Consider the following 19307-nt stretch of genomic DNA (forward strand, 5'->3'; position numbering starts at 1 on the left):
TGGTATTGTACTTGCGACAGTCATTTTTAAAATTAATATAAATTTGCACTCTGTAGTTTTTTTTGTATTTTTATAGGTTCAGATAGTCGGCATCCACCGTTCAAACAAAGCGGTTGGTCCGTCAATGAACGTAATGAATTCAGATCATGTTATTATAATCAGTTTAATTTTATTTTTGATCTTTAATAGCTTATTGATATCAATATTTATATCTTGGTGAGATATATTATATTGCATTTATATAATATATATATATTTTCGTGCCTTCTATGACTTTAGTTTGCAGCATTCTTAAATGAGAATCTATAATTTGCAATTCTTGAATAACTAAATACTTTCTCTTATTTGAAAAAGTGTGATACATTTATAAGAAAATATTTGCTTATTAAGCGTTTTTGTATTCCTTTTAGAAACGTTAGAATACGATTCGCTTTCGAAAAAGTTATATGTCGTTAATCAGTTTGTTAAACTATTAAAAGGTGCTGTTAAAAATAAAAATCTTCACAAGAAATTCCAGTTTTAGGTTCTAGATCGTGTTTGAAAATTACGATTTTGATGCCCGTTAGAGCGCCAGTACGTTCGCACTAGCAGACTTGACTGTCGCCATCCAGATCCTTAATTTTCTGGCATTGCATATTTTGGTTCGTATATTAAAAAAAATGTCTATTTTTTTTCTTACTTCTAAAATATTTTTTGTATTGTTTTCTGACCATGGTTACGCATTGGGGCAATCTGGTATATTACGATGCTCTTAATTTAATTTGAACTAAATATAAAAATTATATACCAAACTTTTATCTACTACCAAAAACGTGATGAAAAATCTTTCATTCCAAAATATTGCACATAAATTTATAAATTTCTGAACGATTTAAAGTATTTTTTTAATATTAAATTCGATCAAATCTATTTTTTTTATTGATTCAAGATATGTTGAAGCAAGCTGAAATATATTTATTTTACTCGATTGATTTTAATTTAAAGTAATATGTTACCTAAATACATCACGATAGTAAAAAACAATACACTGTATAATTAAAATACAAAAGTAAAAAAAAGCCAGTATTTAAAGGAACCGGATGGCGACTACCATATGCGAGTTGGCTAGCGCAAGCCTCTTGGCTCTAACGAGCATCAGAAAAGGATGCAATCATGATTCTCAAAGACGTTCTGGAATTCAATCCTCGAAAATAATTTAATTGTCAAACAGAATCCTTTAGTAGTTTGAAGAAATGCTTAGCGAAGTAGAATTACAAAATATATCTCAGGTTTCCCAATGCTCATAAAAGAAAAACGCTGAAATACAAAAACGGATGAGTACCAAATATTTTCATATAAAGCTATCTGCAATTTTTAATATTAATTTTTAATTAAAGAAAGATTATTTGGTTATTCAAGGATTTTAATTATACAAGATTATGATTAGTGAACGCTGCAAATTAATAGTAAAACGCGTCTAAAAATATTCGCAGACGTCGTTGATGTGTAAAAATCACATCAACTTGCTTTTAAAAGAGATTTTAAGATTCCAAAATGTTTCCATCGTAATGATAGGAATATACTGTAGAAAAAAAGAATTCGCAATAGTTCGAATACATCTGAACAATTTTGAATCATCTGCATACCGAAGAAAACTGCTGTATTTATATAATAATGAATAGCATAAAAAAAGAGACACAAGAGCTGAAATATTCTTTCGACAATCGACCGCCATAAGTTAGGACCACTCAAATAACTCAAGAATAACCGAGTTAAATCATCTGAGAAAACAAGGTCCAATTTTTTTTATAATAATTACCTATCACACCAAGAGATTTAAGTAAAAGAAAGAAAGTTAGTAATAATGGAAAAGATAGAATAAAACATAGACTGTTCGTTCAACAAAACTTACCGAAAGGGATTGAAGGCTTATCTATAAATAATTATTTCGAAAAATTTAGCAAGAGTTGACAACACTGAAGCTGGTCTATAGTTCTGTATACACAATTTATCACATTTTTATTATTAGAGGTAGCTTTTTTGCATCTACATAGATAAAAAAAAATGCCATCTTAAGAATCAGATCAACGTTTTAGAGCGAGACTGATTTTGAGAATAAAATTAGACCCAAAGGAACTTCAACCCAACCACTTAAAAGCGCTCAGTTTTCTTGATGATTAGTACTGAGGGCCAAGTACAAGAATAAGGAAGTGACAACAGAACGGAAATATTGAGCGAAACTGTCCAAACTTTTGATGCAACAATCATAATATTTTAATGCAAGGATATTTTAAATTTTTATAAATTTATAGCAATGCCTTAATTTCCATTAACTATGACATACATATCTTCAATTTTTAGTATGAATACATTGATCCTTTTTAATGTTTCATAGAAGCTTATCAGCTAATATAAAATGTATCTATTCGTAATCCTAGCTCAAATATTAGTTAATATATTAGATATACTTACGTTAGCAGTTGTGTGGTGTCCTTGTCTATGTGGAATAGTTTTCTCGAGGTATAATCATTAAAATTAAGTAAAGCTCTACTAATATCTTGTCCCTTGTCTATTGGAGCTTGGTTGTTCCCCAGCCACGTTTCGATGTACACCAGAGATACCCTGGTGTTCAACGTCCTGAAGTACTGCAAACAGAATAAAGCGTTCGGTTAACACCCGTTCATGATAATTGTGACATTGTTAATATGTGCCGCCTCAGCTGTTGACCCTCGCCGAAGGGTCAAAAGTTCACGGATGATCTCACCCCAATCATCAAGAGAGACGTAGTATATTTTGGATAATTGAATCTGAGATCTCGGAGGCAAATTGTCTTTGAACAATTCATACTAGTTACACAGAGACCGGTCGCTGTACCAAATTGACGAAGGACCTTTTCGGATGATTGAAAATGTAATATATATTTATTATATATCCAAGAGGCAATTTGGAGCAAAAATAAATTCTTATTGGACTATATTTAAATATATAGAAAATATATAGTATTACTTTTACATTGAAGCAAAATTGTGATTAAATTCAATAATTAATTTATTAACATATTACATATTATTATGTACTAAAAATAAATTAGATAATCATTGTTCTTAGTAAGCTACTATTTGACCATTTGGTATATTTTATGCGGAAATTACTCTATATCCAGAAACTAGATCTTTACTATTATATATATATAATATTATTTAATTAAACATTAGTGCAATTTATATTACACATATCGTAGAAAAGTCAGTACTATCATATTAATTTGTTTAAAAAGAGTTTGCCATAGAACTGATTCATCTCACATAATATGGAGTTTATTGCAAAATTATGGAAAAAATAAATACAAATGCTCCAGAACAATATTTTAATCATTAAATTAATGCTTCTCATTTTTAATAATTTTGAAGATGTTTTGAAAATGTTTGTAAGCATTATTTAGTTAATATAATAGACATTACATAATACAAAATCAATGTAAAGCATATCAACTTGAAAATTCAATTCATCATATGCCTCAAATATTTGGGTTTTTAATTTTATATGAGTTTTCTGTTTCTCCGGAATTTCCTGCATTGTATGAAACAAAATGTTTATGAAAATCAACAATCACACAACATCACTCAAAGTTTCGAAAAACAAATACAAGCAATCCCTCAACATCGAGTTTAATTAACGAAAATTGTTTTCGACTTTAATAATTCGAAAGCCAACCCAGAAAATAACGCACAAGTATCCATAAGATACACATACGTACGTATAGACAGACAGACATACAAATATATATACACAACCGGAAAAGTTAAAGTAATTACAATCATACACGGCGTATAATCGCAACCGTGAAATACGAAACGCCTTTGAAGTTTAGTTCAAAATGTGTACGCGCTTGCCGAAAACCGCGAATAAATTCTCAGTAAAATATACGTACATATATGTATATGAAATATGCGAAAAACACACTGACACACACAACAAGTTTTATGTGTGTGTCATGAGGCGTTATATAACGAAGGTTGTAGCTCGTTTGATGGGAACGATGGATTGATGGAGGAGGTGGAGGAGAAGGCGCGAGGTGGAGGCAGAAGAAGAAGAAATTATGTTTTATTGTACCCAAAAAGGTATTTCGTCAATATTGTAACGCTCTGTTTCATCCGAATGAATCTCGTCTCGGATTTCCGACGAAATGCGACGGCAAGAAATTTAATATCGCAAAACGAAATTGGCGAATCCACGAAACGAACGTTCGTCTGACACCGACCGGCGACAATCATACACGCTGATGGCTATTTATATGTATTGTGAGGTAGCTGAAAAAAGTGGTATGCATAGTGGTTGACGTAAAAGGATTGCGGGAATCAAATAAGAAGTTGTGTGTGTGAACTCAGTAAGAAAATTTTTGAGTGACGTCATGATAATCGAAGTTATATGCGACAATAACAACAATGATTGATATTCATATGAGGTAGCCGGAATAGGTAGTGTGCATGGTCAATTATAATAAAATGATAACAGGTATCGAACAAGAAAATGTAAATGAAATTTTGTGGTATTTTATCACGATAATCAGAAGGAATAGTCTAACTAGATTTTTTTTATAAAAAGAGGGTATATGTACCTTTACATTATAATACTATGTAAGTTGTATTCATGGTATGCAAAATAATCTTGAGAATAAATTAAAAAGTTGTGTATATTATTAACTAAAATAATAAATTGGAACATTTTGCTTCTTAACACTTAATCAGCTGGACACTTACTAATAAGTGAGCCATGATTAGAAGCAGCTGGAAGAAATCATATGTATCAATGTTTTCTAATGACTTGTGTGGCCCATATTAAAAATATGGGCCACACAAATTAAAAAAAAAACATTTTTTTTTTTAAAAAACGTTATGATAGCGGTGAATCTTTTGCTTCAATCGGACGTTCGTATAATAAAAACAGGTCTATGATATGTTCAATTTTGCAAAATAAAAATATAATTAAAGAATACGTTCAAAATTGTGGAAAATAAAGATATATTTCCATAATCTTTAATGATATGATTCTAAAAAAACACAGCAAAAAAAAAACATAGATGAAATGGAAAATCTTTGTCATCGTAGATCGATGACTAACATAAAAAAGATGTCCCTCTGAGTATTTCAATTATTCAAGCAAAAGCTCTTAGTTTGCACAAAGATTGGAAGGGTAGATTAAAAAAATATTTTAACATGGTTTTTCAAGCAAGTAACGGTTGGTTTTACAGTTTTAAAATGAGGTATTCTATTCACAATATTAAATTTACTGGAGAATCGGCTGATGCGGATAAAGATGCTGCAAAAGAATTTATTTCCCAATTATCCAAAATTATTGAAGATGTAGAATATTCCTCTAGCCAAATATTTAATGTAGATGAGACAGGTTTATTTTGGAAAACTCTTTAACAATGAAAAATATGAATGAAGCTTTCACGCACCTTTAAATTTTTTTAAATATTATGGAAGATTATGATCCCAATGGAGAACGCATATCTCAAGTGCGTGGGGCGATCAATAAAAACATAGCATGTTATAAAATACTATAAGAAGAAAAGAAAAAGAATAGTGGAAAACAGTTAGCTCTTGATAACTTTTCAAAAGAAACGCCCGCAAATCTTACTTAAACGTGTCTCTTAAACGCTTCTTAAACATCTTATATTTACTTGGTAAATAAATATTTTAAAATACACACAATTTCAATTTTTTTTACTTCCCTCGATATTCGTGCATTCAACATTAGCACACATTTTCAGGAACGAATTATGTGCGAAACTCAAGGGCCGCCTGTATTTGAAAGTCATTAAGTAAAACCAAACTTTTAAAAACTAAGGCATGATAAAATTCTTTTATAGCTTTTTCAAAATCAGTGTATATGGCATCTACTTGATTGTCTTAATCTTGATTTTGGTCACAATATTAGAAAAATAAAACACAGCAGCATCATTTGATATGGTTGAAAGCATACTTATAGAATCGCCTCATTGGGCAAATGGCCGTGTGTTTAAAAGAGACATGCAACTCGCCTATCTCAAAAGAGTATATCGGTCGGTCAAAAGAGCTTGCGTCAAATGAGCGCCGTCATATGAAAAAAAAGGTCTGGCGGACCATATACCTGCCCTATTACTGTACGCATTCATTGCAAGTCGAGTCGATAATTATTTGTCAATTTAATGAAACATTACAGCACAAAACTAATAACAAAATTAAAATCAGCGTTTCATTTTAGTAAAATATATATGTATATCGTACGTATGAGGATGGGGAGCCATACTTTCGTATGTATGAAATAATTAATAAATAATAATGTTTTCATTGGCTAATCATTTTAATTTTCATTACCGTCTATATCTAGTGAATTTTTATTCTTTGTATATTTTTCGCAATTTCCCCATATTTTGTATTATAAATTCCTAAAATATTCATTACTTGATTTTCTTCAAATATTTTTGCGCTCTTATGACGTGCTTCTTTTGTCAAACGCGCATATGACTATCTGCGCATTTAACGCACGCTATTTTGTTACAGCGCTACTTTGGTAAACGCTCTTATAACGCAGCGCTCTTTTGACGCACGCCCATTTGTCCGCGCTCATTTGTGACGTTGCCAGCTCGAACATATCTTACTCGATACTTTAATGAAATCTATTTTAAAGAATACTTCAGTAACTATTAGTGAGAATTTGAATTATGAATAACTTTATTATTGACAGTAAAAAAAACAGTAATTCCCTGTGTGGCAATGTATTCAAACGAGTTATGTTGCCCATATTGATTAAGACATTCTATGGGAAAACCTAAACCTAATTTATTTTTAAGAATTAATCAACTTTGTCAAAAGCATATGCAATTATTGAATGAGGGCTGGATGTGAAATAAATAAAAGCACCGTATTTATATGACCAAATTATTCAAAAAATATAAAGAATTTATTTAGATTATAAAAGAAGGTTCAAAATAAATTAAAAAAATACAGGAAGAATTGGTTCATTATTGAGGAACATATATTGCCAGAAAAAAGTGGAACGATTTGATGAAGATTTTTCTGTCTGTAAATCTGCAAGCTTGCAACAAATCTAACCATTATCAGAGATAAAGGTAAATCAGTATATGCATAGAGTGAGGCGTATAAATACGCCGACGCTAACGGGAGCGTCCTGACAGCGGCATCGACGATCCGGTTAAAGCAGGGCAACGCGTGTATCAAATATAGATGCATACAATTTGTTGTCATTGGCACAAGAAAGACTGACACAAACCGACGATCAGGAAGTCTTTGATGTTTACCCAAATGAAGCCAACGCAAGAAAGGACAATCATAGATGCAATATGAAAATAATAAATGGTTTAAATAGTACACTATAGAATCAAACAGGTACTTACCAAATCAGCTATATTGGCGACTTGAATGGCGTCGTGTACCACCTCTGCCCTGGTGCTGCCGTTCCTTTTGTCGAACATGGCCTTGTCCAGCACCAGCGCCGTTTCGATGTACTTGGTCGCCTCTCGTACGTCCCTCTTTTCCCTCGACGGATTGCCCACCACGTTGTCACTCTCCGCCGTCAGACTGATGTGCTTCGTTCTGCGGTAGCTCTTGGACCTCCACTCGAGGTTGCCCGAGTTGGCGCAGCCTTTGTTAGCCTTGGTGCGAGCCTCGAATATGACATGTGGGTGTTTCTGCTAAAACAAAGTGCCAAAGGGCCGTGCTGTCAAATGAATGTTTGTAAATAATAGAATCCCTCAGAATCCGAATTTGAGATAAGTTAATAGTGATGCGTTCAGAATTGATATATATGTAAAATCGCGCCATACTACGAACGCCCTGATAATCTGATAATATGGTTATGTAAGAGTAGTGCTACAATTTAGTATAACACCAGCACTAATCACGTGACTCAATCAGATATTTGCACCAACTCAAAGGCAAACAAGCTCGCGCTGCATCGCTACAAAAGGGCCAACAACACAAATGAGACCATTCGCGTTGCCATTTACAAGAGAGACATAGCGTCCCGTAGCCGCCGTAGACATTTGCATTGTTTCGCCGTCGTAGTATATTATAAACACTACTGTGCTACGTATTAACGAGACTGAGCAAATAAACGCGCCACTGACTTCAAAACTTGTATGCACTCTCTCTCTTTCCATAGATATATATTTATATATATACATATGTCTCCCCCCTCTATTCTCCTCTGTTCATACACGTGCTTCTAATTATCCTGCTGACAATTGTTGGATGTTTAACCAAGCCGGAATGCTACGGTTCAATCCACACAGGAACTGCTAATAAGATCATATTACACTCGGTAATAACGAGCAAAATCAGAGCTGATACAATGTTGCCAAAGGGTTAGCTTTTATCATGTATAAAACCGAAAATACCACGGAAATATACAAAGCAAGTTTCAAAAACAAATAATAGAGAAAACTGCTTTGAATTTGTTAATACATTATGCAATGGTAAGGTAATGAGAATGTTGGAATAATATTAAAAAATATTTATTAGATGATTTTTTTTCTGTTTCTGTATCTGTACTAATTACGCTAATTAAGTCATGATATATTTATGTTCATTTTAAAGAGCACATATTCTATAAATATATCTGAAAATGAATACTGTTTAAATTATCATTTATTTATATTTGCCATATAATAACATTAACGAATAATGTATATACAACATTAGCGTTTTCATGCTATTATTATTATATTTACATAATCAGATTGTATCCATCCAGCTGAAACATAAACCTGAAAGAATCGGCTAAAAGGTTCTGCCTTTCAACATTCCAAAATCAACCTTCTAGCCAGATCCTTTTAACGAAAGCAAACAGCTTTTTCAGGTAGTGGCATAATTTTATTTTCTTTTTCGGCCAGATCCGGGTCAGTGCCATAATCGCCTTTACACGCACTCGTATGATTTTTTCTCTTCCCTTTAAACAACCCTTATCCATATTTTAATAATACACCAACGGCATTGCCAGCAAGTTTTCAGACAGAGGCTTACCGGCTGAAATATAAATCACACATCTGGCTCTTCGTATGGAGTCCAAAAAACTTTTCGATGAATAAGAAATGTATACGGTACAAAGTTGCGGCTCGGGGCCCCCGCGAGACCAAACTTTCATATATGTACCCATCAAAGGTTTCGGATAGTGGCAATCCAAGGCGAGAGATATGTTTTATACGCTTTGACGAATCTCACTTCATAAAATAAAAATAATAAGTTTTACTCTATCGTCTTCAACAGTCATTTAATAAAAGTTAAAGCGAATACGGTATATAATACAGAAGCATATTATTTTTATTAAAAATAAATTCGCATAGATAAACTATTATAGACGCATGTTACTAATTCATTAAATTGTATGTAATTAATTATTTATACGTGTTACGCATTAATATGTCATTATCGTTATTCATATGTGTATTGAATTAAATATTTACTATAAATATTAAGTAATTAAGCAAATAAAGGGAGACGCACGACTTGCTAGAACTACAGTCGTATTATTTCTGGAGCATCCCCCTCACTTATTTTTGGCTTCCACTACCACAGCATAAAATAATAAAATAAAAATATTAATAATATTATAATAAATAAACATATTCAATCATATTAAAAAGCATAAACTTCATAATACAACAAGAATTTTGCCACATAGATAAAATAACTTTATTAAAAAAAGTTGAAACTTTTTAGAAATGGTTAATTTTTTTTTATATCTATGTATAATTTATTATTTTATATAATGTAAAGTCATTTAAAACTGAGTTTACAATAAAAAAAATATAAATCGTCTTTAAAAAAATACTTATTTTGATATATTTCCCTTCAGGAGCTCCTCAAGAGTCTAAGCTAGATTCTCTTGCTCTATATATATTTTTTTATAGATCATATAAATACCACTGTTACAAATTAAAGTTTTATTCTGTATGCAGATAATTTAAAATTGTTTTAATAAATTTAATCTGTTGCTGAATCATTCTCTCTACATAGTGATTAAGATTATCCATGGAGATGGGCTCCCGTCAGATCATAAGATTCCCTATCGAGCTCGATGGTTTACCGTTACATTCTAATTAGAATCCACTACTATTTGCCTCTCAGCCATACACCGTAGAGGTGTTACCCTGCGCTTCTAAAGAAATATTGATAATTTTATTTTTATTGTATAATAATGCTCTTTTCTTATAATAAATACAAATATTTTAAGAACACAAATAGTAGGATGACGTTTTAAAATAACTAAAAATAATTATAATTATTTAAAAGATCGTTGAAATTCTGCGCAAAATTAAAAAAATCAGATACATAAGTAGTAAATTTATGGAATGAAGTTAGTGGTATTAAAGGTTAATAGAATTTATTCATTTAACAATCCAACTGACGCCGATCCCCTAGAAATAAAAGTGGGAGGGGTGTCGCACGCAACGAAGAAAGAGTTAAAGCATGCTATTTCGTGTAACGGTACTTCGTCCAGACGATATGGGAATCTTATGAAGCCTCCCGTCAACCGTCTTTTTCTCTTTTCTTTTAAATAAATATATTTATTATAGGCATTATTAAATGTGTTCATACTATTGTTGTTTCCAAAAGCAATAAAATATTTGTATTTATTATAAGAAAATGGCATTATTATATTATAAAAATAAAAAAGTGAATATTTCTTTAGAAGCGCAGGGTAACACCCCCACGGTGTATGGCTGAGAGGCAAATATTAGTGGATTCTAATTAGAATGTAACGGTAAACCGTCGAGCTCGATAGGGAATCTTATGATGCCAACCGTTTACCATTTAGTGTTAGAAAGTGGCATACTGAATCATTTTCCTAATCCTTTTCGCCATTAGATTATTCCTAAAATCTCAGTAGAAACATTTTGGCTATAGAAACATTTAATCTAGATTCACTTTTGGAAGACAGTGAAGGGGCTCTTCCCACGTAAATTTTTCAATATACTCAAATTTGTTATAAGGAAAGCATTTCCGTCAGATATTCGCGTTCTATATGACACTTTTGGAGTCTCTAAATGACCAAACACTCCCTATTAATCGAAATTAGAAAAGGTTTTTAAGACGTATTTATACAAAGCTATTTGATTATTTTCGGTTATTGTAACCCAACGCCATTTTTTAAGGAGCGTTGGAATACGATTCGCTTAGCTTTCACAGAAGGTTATATGTCGCTTAGCTTTTTTTTAAGCAGTAGAGGGTGCTCTCAACAATCAAACTATTCTCAAGGAAGTACAGTTTTGGGTTTCGAAACGTCTTCAAGAATTACAATCTATGAACGATAGACCCAGGAGGTCCGCACCGGCCGACTCATTCGTATAATTTATTTTTAATATTTTTATCTTGCTTGTATTATATTTTTTTGTGCATTATAATAATACTATGTATGGTTGTTTGACTATTTTGACGCATTAGGGTATCCTGTCAGGTGATTAAAGTAATTTAATAGTAGTAATAAATAAAGGATACTACTTATTTCAGTTTTGGCTAATAAGCAAAAAATGGTATAGGTATTTTTATACACCTATGTTCAAATGCGACTCTTAGATAATAACATATAATTGTATTCCTAATATCCTCTAAGTATTGTTATTATATATTGTTAAGCTAAAAGTATATTTTTTTGTATTAGTAATTTTAACTTAAACATTGTCAATATATATGTATGTATTTTTGTATCATATACATATTGATGTTATATCTGAGCTGCAATAGCTCAATATATTTATTTTATATCTAATATGTACAGCCTAGCTCGATTTAAAATAATTATCCATAAGACCAAAAAAATCTAAGAAAACTGAATTTAAAGGCACAGATTTTTATGTTGTAAAAATCACTTTTGAAAATTTGCTTTTTAGTCCATGTGATCTTAAATCACACTGTTCAAGATTTAAAATTCTTGGAGTTAAAACGAAAATGAGAATAAAACTTTTCTAAAAATGAACTAACAATGAGATCAATCTGGCAAAGATAGGGAACAATAGTTTAGCTAACTTCAAAACAAAAAAAATTGCTCATAGAGAATCTGCAAAATAGAATTTACATTTAAAACACAAAAGTCAGTGAATATTTTTTTTGTATATGTTCTAAGGTTACTTTTAAAACACTTGTTGTAAAAATATTTATAAAACTAATAATATTATTAAAACTAAATTTAAACCATATTGGAAATTAAATTTACGTGTGAAATTTTCATTAAAAAATATTAATTTTCGTATTTTAAGCATATATTTTATTTCTGCATAATTTTATTATCTATGTCTTTTAGTTAATACTTAATTATACATTATTTTTAAGCAGTAATATTTACTTTCTGCAAATAAGAAAAATAGCAAATTGAGAGATTGAAAAAGATGATTATTTTAATTGATTTAGTGCAATATTTTTTAATGTATTGTAGTGTCGTTAAAAAACTTCTATTCTTTACTAAAAAAATAAATTTTCCCTACAAAAAATATATTTTTTAATAATATTATATTAAAAAACATAAATAGAGTAATATAAAAATAAATGACCTATAACACACATGCATACTTTTTATAAATTCATCTAAAAAGTAAATATATAATATGATAAAGTAACACAATATATGGCAATGGAGTTATTACATTTAATTATAATGCCATATATTAAAGTATCATATACATTTATATGTTTCTTTTCTGTATCGCTTCTATATTTGATAATATTATCTCGGGTATATCAATTTTCACAATTGAGAAAAATATCTGAAGCCCTCTGATCCGTATTTAATTATGATAAAGTACAAGAAATTGTTTTTGTTCATGAAAGATGGGAATGGGGAGATATTACAACTGTCAGCATTTTTGATAAACGGCCTGTCATTTCACTTTTATACAAAAAATATATATAGGATGGAGAAAAAAATAGTACTAGATTTAAACTATGAAATAAGACACTTTATGAGTTCATTAATATAATACCACTTGAACTACAAATACAGTTTACCACACGTTATAAAAAAATAAATAATTTACTAATAGTTAAATTGTAAACAATTATGCACATAAATCATTAAAAAAAATCGTATTGACATGTATGACTACATATTTTAACTATATTTTTATTATTAATTTATACTTTTTGATGAATGGACTAACTTGCTATAATGTCGTGTTGCATACACACACACAACGATTAATTTTCACAGTTAAGTTAACTGGCAAACTTCTGCCGGACTAAACGTTTCCATTCTCTCTCTTCCTAAGTAGGTTTCGGGTTCTTAAGCCCCGTCAATTCTGAATCGTGTAACGATTTTGAAGGATAACAGGATTAATTTTGTTATTCTCCATTAGGGTGCAAGTCTTTGTTTCGTTGTTATAAGATTATTGATTCGGAATACATTGTGTAATATTTAAACGATGATATTTTAATATATGTATACGCATTAATACTTATGTGAAGCTATTAAATATATTAGACGTTCGAAATTTATCTTCAATGAGAATAATCTTTTATTATTTTGCATAATAAATACACATTAATTCACACTTTAGCATTTATTATTTACATTTTTAGAATATATTTCTGACAAAGAAAATAGCTTATCAATAAAAAGTCACTGTCTATTTTTTAAATTTTACTCTATTTAAAATACTACGCTTTATTTGGAAAGGACGCGCGCTAGACAATATATTCTACTATGTGCTTAATATTATTGTCTTCTACCCTAATCACCGGAGTGGCTATCTGAGCAATTTATATTTAAAGCCGCAGGTTTGTTTAAAATGCGATGCAACAAAAGTTCAAAGCTCTTGTCATAAGCGTCCATTTTTAATGATCAAGAAAGACGCATTTTTTATGGATAATAAATGTATAAAAAAATATTTAATTTATGTTACTTTTATATACATGAATATATAAATTTTAATTGCACTAATAATAAATAAAATCTACAAATTAGCATTAAAAATGTAATAAATAAGCAATTTCTTAAAATTGTATAATGGAAAAATATAATCATTACTTTTTTTATTATTATAGATTTATATAAATAAGTTCGATTCAATTTGTTTTAAGTACAGTTTGTGTGTATGTAATCATCACGATAATAAATAATTTCCTAGAGGAGTGAGAACAAAATCGTTTCACAATATTTATGTCACGTCAAATCGCAAAGTTTATGAATTAACAATCAGCGTTTCTTTGAAAAGTTTCAATGCGGATGACTAAGCGTTCCTGTGGAGAAAACGCCAAAGCGCAACTTTGGGACGTTTTCTCGCACTTTGCTTTCAAATAATAATTTTGAAAGCACTGTCAAATTTCCTAAAATTAACGATATTTTGCCAAAAAAGATATGCGAAACCTGGCAATATCCGTTCATGAGGAAATATATACTTGTTAACTATATGTGAATTATTGAAAAAATAATTAAAAAGTTCATCTTATCTGTATTTTACTATAAAATTAGTATTATATCAAGTCCAGTTTTATTGTTTTGTAACATATTGTTATTTATTTTTGAATAAAAGTTATAATATAGTACTTAGCTAGATTAACTATTACATATCTAAATATCAAGCTACTAAGAAACTGTGTAAATTCTTTTATAAAACATTTTTTAAAAGTTGTGTGGTGTATTTACTTATTAATGGCATTCAAGTTAAAGAAACGTTTTGTAATTCAACCAATGATTTAAAAATTTTATTTCGAAAGTTTAAAAAATATTAATAGTTTTATGGTCACTCTATAAATATATTGTTAATGTCATAGATAACACAAATAAACAGAGAAATAATCATTTAAAATATTATTCAATTTTTTTGGCTACTCTACACTTTTCGATATAATGAACCTGAGTGAATTTAGGGGTATTACCATCAAACTGTCCAAATTTGATATTAATACGCATTTTCAAAAACGAAAATTGTACAAGGGAGGTCGGCATTCAGACTCCAATTAGACAAAGTGATTCCCAACTTTTCCAAATTCTCGCCCGCGGGCATAAAACGAAACGATTGCAATTAAACAGCGGTGGAGTGGAGTAATTTGAATGTGGAGTTAATCCACACGGCGCACAAAGACTACGGGTAAGGCGCAGAACGTGCTAATGGGTCTGCAAGATTCGCTAAGACTCTTGGGTAACCCTTGAACGATGGAAAGAAAGACCACTGTAATTTTAAACTGTATATGTGACAACTTTTCCATATTGTTGTAATGAGGTTAACGTTTTCTCTAGACGTTAGATGAACCATATCATTTAAACGGTGCACTTGTGGATAAACGCATAGTAAAATTAATTGGATAATAGCAAGTTATATTATACACCTTATTTGCTACAATTACCTTAGATTTTGTAATCAAATATGCAACTTACTGATAAATATATGATTAAAGATCTAATTATTAATTAAAAAAAAAATATTTTTCAGTAACCGTTTTATAAATAATTTTTGAAAAATTTATAAACCATTAGTAAATAAGTTTGCAATATTTAAAATTAATTATATCACTCCCTTCTTTCTCTTAAACGTATTTTATTTTTGATTTAAATTCACTATTTAATTTTTATATATTATTACCATAAGCAGAAAAACCCTGCGATAAATGTCAGTCATTTTTCACACAAAAAAAACATTAAATGATCAATGAGCAATTGACACGGCTGTTTTAAAAACACGTATACACAACGTATGTTCCACTGAGATCTCATAGACACAACCATACTACTAATAGGATGCTAACGTATACTTCTGAATAATGTTCATTCCAAGCATTAATCGTTCACAACACAACAAAAACACCCAACAACGGAGTTCTTATTTGGAAAAGATGGCGCTCAGAAAGTAGCAGTAGGACAAAGGATTATTGATAATTTTGATGTGTATTCCAAACGTTCATTTTTGATTTTAAATATTTGCCAAACGAGATTAAAGTCGCAGCTTATATTGACGCAAAAGTCAGGCCCACCACCGGGGCTCCGCCCATAGCTAAGAGTCTCAGATGCCCTTAAATCAGCTGCACAGATCACAACTGCCGGAAATTTGCCCCATTCTTTTCATGAGAATATACATTAGAAGAGAGGTTTCTATTGGCGCCTTTAGATGAACCATGAAAACTAGATTTCTAGAAGTCATGCATAACAGCGCACATAGCATACAAAAAATGGGAGGGGGGGGTCTACTGTACTAGATAAACGTTGAAGATGATAAAAGAAATATAACTGATCTACTATAATTGATTACAGAGGGTTACTAAGGAATTTTGGGATTCCGTATTTATATCCGAAAAGTAAAAAATGTCTTTTAACTTTAAATTTTATATATTTCAATAAATCCAAAGATAAAAAAAAAATTGCCGATGTAAGTTTTATAGTGTAACTCGGTTGGAAGTAGAGTCTCCAATTACTCGAACCATCAACTACTCGAGTATCGAATATTACAATTTTAAAATACTCGAGTACTCAAGTACTTTCGAGTATTTACCAAATGTACCAAAATAGCTATTATTCAAAATCGTGCACATATAAATAAATAAATAAAATACTGAGTATGTTAATTTTTACAATTATTTTAACTTTACGAACATACTTTTTAAAAACAATAATGCAAAAAGTGTCTCGAATTTAATATTACTGCTAACCTTTGGTTTTATTATTCCCGTTATGGAAAAAACCCTTTCCGTAGCTGTTGATGTTGGTCTTATTGTCATTAACGCGTTGGATAAGGCTTCTAATTTATATCTGTTTGCTTTTTATAGATATAAAATTTTTTGAACTCTCGTTTTATGTTCTCTTCTTTCATTCCCATCTCTGCTTTTCTCTTCTTTCCTTCGACTATTGACAAAATAGCATTTTGTAATTCTTCTTGAATAGATTTTTTTTCTAAACAATATACAATATTTTACTCCTTCTGATTAATGCGAAGAATTTAAATCTATATCCTTCGAAGATGTATTTGGGTGAATCCCTTTCACTCTAGAGCTAAACGGTTCGCAAAGAACCGACTTTACTTTAAATGCCTTTAAAACACACAATTATTTTGATTTATATTTTAAGCTGAGGGATCAGTATAAACAATTTACAACACTTTACGCTACAACTGCATAGTCATAAAACCTAATTTTTTTTTTAGATATTTCATATTGTTCATTGCCATAAATTAGATAAGTCGGGACTGTCGAACAGAAAACACAAAAGAAATTTCTCCGTCGTACCCACTAACATAGCCGACGACCGGAACTATGCAACTATGGAACTATGAAAAAAGTATACCTGATAGTAACCGCTCTAACTCGGGACTTCGGGCATAAAAGCCAAATAAAAGCAAGACGTTAACCTTTACCGGACCGAGTTAAATTTATTTTTGTTTCTGAAATATTTCAAATTTTTTTAATTTCGAGTATTAATCGAGTAATTTTCAAAATACTCGATTATCAAGTACTTGAAAAATAGACAAAAATACTCGAATATCGAGTACTCGATTACTCGAATTGGAGACTCTAGTCGGAAGACCCCATATATTTTTGTGATCTGCGGATTTTAATCAATTATCAAATAAATTTCTTTTCGGCCAAGTTGTTGATAAAATCGTAAATAAGATTTGCTATTAAAATATTTTTAATAAGTTTAAAATAAATAAAATTCTAAGTGATTCGTTAAAATAATTATTAATAAATTATATAAAGATTTATTAAAAACTTTGGACGAGCTGTCCAAGGTTTATTGATTAATCCTTCGAGACAGCATTTTTAATCCGCTCCGTTCTTTCACAAATTATATTTTGATTCGAAAGTAATTTGATATGAGAGTATCGTCTTGAGAGGTACTCCTCTTTAGGGAGGACTCGAGTTAGGGTTTAAGCTGCCTAATGGTTTGTTATTACCGATAAAGTGGCCTTAAGTCTCTCCCCCGAGCCAGGTATATAAAAATTGTACGAGAACGGATTATAGATAACGTTCAGCACCACATCTGTAATATATATAAATTTAAATAAATATATAAGGACTTTATTTGTGCTTTCTATTTTGGGTGAGTTAATCCTCGATGACGGAATTTCGCGAAAGTATATCTTTATAATATTCAGACCCGAAGGTTTTTCACCATTAGAGAAACCCAGAAGTTCGGAACGTTGTCCTATAAATGTATATATGTAATACGATTAATCCTAAAATAGAAAAGGACTGGGTCGGCTTTCACTAGGTGATATGTATGATAATTTTCTTGGAATCCGCTCGTTTCGTTTTAGTCACGCCAACTAAAAAATATATGAAAATGTAATTCTTTGGTCAACGCTTCTCAACTGTGTGATCCTTTATAAACAAATCCTTTTTGATTTTTGCGACTTTTATAATATTATTTTTATTAGTTACGAGAAAATAAAATTTGGATTTCAATGCTTTAATAGTTTAACAGTATCAGAATAATATATATTGAATAGTTAATAAGTAATATGTTAAAACAAATTAAGCGTATTTTTGCACATGTGAATATGTTTGTGAAAGCTACGTTTTCTTTCATCTTTTTCAAAGATTTTCTCAATTATAATAAATCATACGCAAAATATGCGCGCTTTTGAGAGTCGCTCAAACAATTCCAATTGTTTCTTATACTTTTTCGCTCCACAGCACAGTGGTCCAGATTCATGATTTGCTCTATACGCATATTGAATCAAAATCTAAGATTTTTTTATACAAAAAACAACAATCAGTTCTACATTAATACAAAATAATATATTATATATTATCTTCTCTAGTGTTTCTACCCATAACGAACTAATATTTTATTCCAAGTTGAATAATATTACAAGTTATAATTTATATTTGTATTTACAATATGTAATGCATATATTATAGTTAAGTTAAATTAAAAAGTAACATTTGTATATATATGTTATGTATGTTCTATATGTTATATTAATCATAACTTTAATAGTTTTTTTGTATGTATATATCATTAGATTAAACTAATATGTATGTGTATTCTATCATTTTAAAACTCTAATGGAAAAATATATTCTTTAACACTATAATAATTACTTTTGGTATACTTGTCACTATTACTCAAAATTCTGAGTTAAAACAATTTGATTGAAATAGTACATTTTGGTTAATAAATTTGCAAATCAACTTTGTATACAAAAACATTTCAACAATTACTTTTTGTATGCTTGTTACTTTAACTCAGAATTCTAATTTAGATGATAGTATTCAATAATTATTTTGCAGATCAAACACTTAACAATCACTAATATGTATATACAATTCTGATACATAAATACTATTAAGCTATACGTTTTGTAAATAAATAGAGATTTAATGATTCTGAGCAGT

At 30.1% G+C, this 19307-nt stretch overlaps 1 protein-coding gene across 12 annotated transcripts in view; it reads right to left on the reverse strand.

The window, feature by feature from the left end:
- Nucleotides 1-19307, reverse strand: part of mmd (disintegrin and metalloproteinase domain-containing protein mind-meld) — a 641110-nt gene that overhangs the window by 24426 nt on the left and 597377 nt on the right. For all 12 annotated transcript variants that reach the window (XM_088196874.1, XM_088196873.1, XM_088196875.1 and 9 more), the window contains 2 exons: nucleotides 7382-7675; nucleotides 2452-2624 (listed from right to left, as the gene is read on the reverse strand). In XM_088196874.1, the coding sequence (XP_088053000.1) occupies nucleotides 2452-2624; nucleotides 7382-7675 (467 nt within the window). The remainder of the gene's footprint in view (nucleotides 1-2451; nucleotides 2625-7381; nucleotides 7676-19307) is intronic.

Source organism: Plectrocnemia conspersa, unplaced genomic scaffold, assembly GCF_051122295.1.
Source record: "Plectrocnemia conspersa isolate PC_06_02 unplaced genomic scaffold, ASM5112229v1 ptg000011l, whole genome shotgun sequence".
NCBI lineage: Eukaryota > Metazoa > Arthropoda > Insecta > Trichoptera > Polycentropodidae > Plectrocnemia > Plectrocnemia conspersa.